The following is a 4,054-nucleotide window of genomic DNA, read 5'->3' as shown; positions in this document are numbered from 1 at the left end:
AAAAAAAATTAGTTTGAAAAATATTTGTCAAAAAAGTAGCAAAAATTAGGTGATTTGGCATGTATCAATCCTATGTTACGTGAGAGAATTTCAAAAAGTGTTATTTATACCGTCAAATTTGAATTAAATAAATTACTCTTTTTATTTATATTTTAGGAAAGTTTCTTTTTTAAGGGATTTATTTCCGGGGGTTATTTCCGGGAAGAGACCCCAAAATTTGCCCTATCTAAAATCACCAAAGCCTTCAATCCCTGTTTTCTATAATAATATATTTTTTTTGTATCAAAAGGATAAATTCTATCAGGTTTCTATATATTTTCGACTGTAATAACATTTCCCATTTTAAACATACAGTTATCTTACATTTATATAAATATCGCTACTACCTGATATATTTATATTTTAATGATTAATCTTTATTTTGAAAAAAAACTTTTCAACTTGATAAAAATCTTCATTTAGATCCTCATCCAATATTTTCTTATCTTTATCAAAAAATAATCTATAGGTATATTGTTTTTTAAATCATTTTTTCTTTGTCAAGAACTTTTCTCGAACAGGAAATATGTTCAACATTTTCCCTTCGTTTACATCTGGTTTTACCAAGGCCAATCTGATTTAAATTGCTGGTGAAATATTTCTAATAAAATATATTCATCTTTATAGATGGGTTCGCATCTATTTAAATAAAATATTATTACAATATAAATTGTAAACAATATATCAACTGTTATACCATTCTTGTCTTGCAGAATTGCATTAATAAGTGGCTAACACAATGAAATCAATTAAAACCATTTTTTTAATACTATAAAAGTTATCGTGGGAGTGAGATCATAACCTATAAAATCATAAATATAATAGTCACACAATAGTCATCTATGAACGAAATTTGGATTTATCACAAATGGTCAAATATGTAGTCATTCTCCTTAACAAGACTATCTATTAATTTCACGGAGTTTTAGAAAGAATTTCATCGTGTTATAGCAAGTTTAATCATATCTTCTTATTTTTTCCTTAAAATGGCATGACAGTTTGGAGGATGCCTTTGTTTATTCCACAATTGAGGTTAAAATATTTGAGTTGGGAAACAATTAACACTTACAAGGTGAAAACATTGTGCAAAGTTTTCTTTATTAGTGTAAAATATGTTTTATATGGGAGCCAGGCAGGCTTAACTCATTTTCATCTGAAGGATATGTACAATTGACATAATATTCTTTATAAAATATTATTAATATAATATTAGAGAAAGAATATAAATTACCATACATTGATTGATTTAATATTAATCAGATTAACATCTTGGCTAAAAATTTAACAACAAAAATTTTAAATAAAGGAATTTAGAGGTTGATGATTAAAACTAGGCATAAATTATTTATAAAATTTAAAATGTATTTTATAATAAAATAAAATATGTTTTTCCATATTTTTTAAAAAAATTTGAAGTAACGATTAATGTTTTGCGTTACTGTGCTATTAGCGTTAATCGTTATTTCTATAAGAACAAATGGCGTTTCTTTTCTTCAAAAAAGATGATGCCGTTAGTAACGACGTTATTTGACATTACCTTACGTCACTAATAAAATCTCCATATATGACTACCTTTCAAATTGACCGTTTACTTCTGTACCCTGAGCTGGTATATTAAGATTAATGTTATTCATTCACTTTATATTGACCACATTTCTATCCTGACTAGTGATTAAAAAATTCTATCTAAGGCTAAAATGATCTCTACAATGTAACCATTTGATAAAATTTAAGAAAAACGAATGGCACAAACCTAATTTCACTATTGACAATCGTCCTGCTCATCCTAACAAATATCTTTCAAATAATATACTGGCAATACAACATCAGTTGTACACCAAATTAATCAAAAAATATAATGAGAATATTTAAAGGTTTACAGAAATTACATATTAAAATTTTTAGTAATTCATTCTTTAGAATTATATTATATAACTTGTAGGAAAAATAAATGCTCTTTCTGGAAGAGTTTATCATGAGATAAAGTAGGATTGGATACAATTATTGGATATTTTAAGAAAGCACATTTATATTTTAATTGTAACTTTATGAAGATATTTAAGAGATTGGTTTAATTTGTGATAATATTTATTCCATCTCTAGAAAATTTCCAATATTTTATAATTGATATTGTGAAAAATACGAATCAACAAAACATTTGACAATTTACTTAAAAAACACTGCATGTAAAATACGTAATGAATGATTATATTTCATTTTAAAATGTTTATAAAAGTTATGAAATATTTTTTCGTTGCCTCTTTCTTACTCCTCTCTTCTTTACTATGCTAGCTGACTACATAGTGGTACCGTCCACTATAATAAAACGGGTATACATCATGTATAGGATCTATATACTAGTGAATATACATGGTGCACGCTACAACTCCTGGTGGGTGATGAAATTGCACGGTGCAATTTCTGGCGTGGTAATGAATGAATGAATGAATTTAAACATCATTTTTTTTAAAAAAATCTTAATTTGACCTTTTATTATCCGTCATTATTCTAATAATAGTTCTATTTATAAAGCTTATTTAAAAATGATTCAAACATTTAAACATATAGGATTATTACCAGCTGTTTTAAGGCGATCTTACTCCTACAATTCTCCCATACTTAAATCAGATCCGGGGACAAAAAAAAATGTGACAATGATTCCAGGTGATGGCGTTGGACCAGATTTGATGCAATCGGTAAAAGATGTTTTTAAATCCATAGGCGCTCCTATCCATTTTGAAGAGATGCAGGTAAGTGAAATTAACCCTTCAATGAGTGTGCCGTTTGACGATGTTATCCAATCCATATTCCGAAATGGCGTAGCTCTTAAAGGTAATATAAGGTCGTCTCAGGGAATGTTTTTAGACGATATCCAAACGCTCAATATGCAAATGAGAAGAGCTTTAGATCTGTTTGCTAACGTAGTTTGGATATCCAGTATCCCAGGTTTAAAGACTAGACATGATGATCTAGATTTTATAATTATTCGTGAACAAACCGAGAGTGAATATAGTGCATTAGAACATGAAAGTGTTCCAGGAGTCGTTGAAAGTATGAAAATCATAACGAGATTTAAATCCGAAAGAATAGCCAAATTCGCTTTCGATTTCGCTGTCAAATATGGACGTAAAAAGGTTACAGCTGTGCATAAAGCCAATATCATGAAATTAGGAGATGGTTTATTCTTAAATTGTTGCAGAGAAATAGCAAAATTATATCCTAGTATAAAGTTTACTGATACCATAGTCGATAATTGTTGTATGCAATTAGTTTGGAATCCATGGCAATTCGATGTTATGGTTATGCCAAATCTTTATGGAAATATTGTTGATAATTTAGCTGCTGGATTAGTGGGAGGGGCGGGAGTCGTACCCGGTCAGAGTCATTCAAATCATTGCGCTGTCTTTGAAACAGGGGCTAGGCATCCATTTGCAGAAGCTGTTGGAAAACATATAGCAAATCCAACAGCTATGTTATGGTCGGCATCTAACATGTTGGGATATTTGGAATTGCCTAAACATCAGAAATGGGTAAAAGATGCCTTATTTAAAGTACAAAAGAATTTACCCATGCTGTAATAAGCAATATTGAAATGTAGAACACAATTGTTTGATGTGTGTCAGCAAAAGTTTTATAAAATTAAATTTCTTATGTTATAGATATCGTTTTTATAAATTATAGTTAATAGTTATACTTACAAATCATATAAGTTATAGTAAATAATTTATTTTATAGTATATATATATATATATACCATCTAATATAATAAACACGTAATATTTTTTTAAAAATGACCTCCTAATGAATTGCGATTAAATAGTCATTTAATGAAGGTTCTACTATATATAACGTCATCTTTTTTTTCGAACATACGGGAAGGTCTTTTCCATTTTCGATCAATATTATTTTCTAAATAGTTAAATTAAATTTTGAGTAGTTATATTAAATCCACAAGTTTTATAAGGTACGACGAGTTTCATAATTAAATTATTGAAAGACTTTTACTAGCATCACG

The 4,054-nt window shown here is 28.2% G+C and overlaps 1 protein-coding gene across 1 annotated transcript; it reads left to right on the top strand.

Annotated features, from left to right (window-relative positions):
* Positions 1-2,582: 2,582 nt before the first annotated feature.
* LOC135931893 (isocitrate dehydrogenase [NAD] subunit beta, mitochondrial-like) lies at positions 2,583-3,617 on the top strand. Its single transcript, XM_065469208.1, has one exon. The coding sequence runs from the start codon at positions 2,583-2,585 to the stop codon at positions 3,615-3,617; it is 1,035 nt and encodes a 344-aa protein (XP_065325280.1).
* Positions 3,618-4,054: the final 437 nt, after the last annotated feature.

The sequence above is a fragment of the Gordionus sp. m RMFG-2023 genome, chromosome 1, assembly GCF_954871325.1.
Source record: "Gordionus sp. m RMFG-2023 chromosome 1, tfGorSpeb1-WG-v2, whole genome shotgun sequence".
Classification (NCBI taxonomy): Eukaryota; Metazoa; Nematomorpha; class Gordioida; order Chordodea; family Parachordodidae; genus Gordionus; species Gordionus sp. m RMFG-2023.
Note: the sequence above shows the minus strand (reverse complement) of the source record. Positions and strands in the feature narration are given on the sequence as shown.

Excerpts from the sequence above, each read along its gene's own strand:
- LOC135931893 (XM_065469208.1), top strand. The coding sequence starts at position 2,583 with ATGATTCAAACATTTAAACATATAGGATTATTACCAGCTGTTTTAAGG.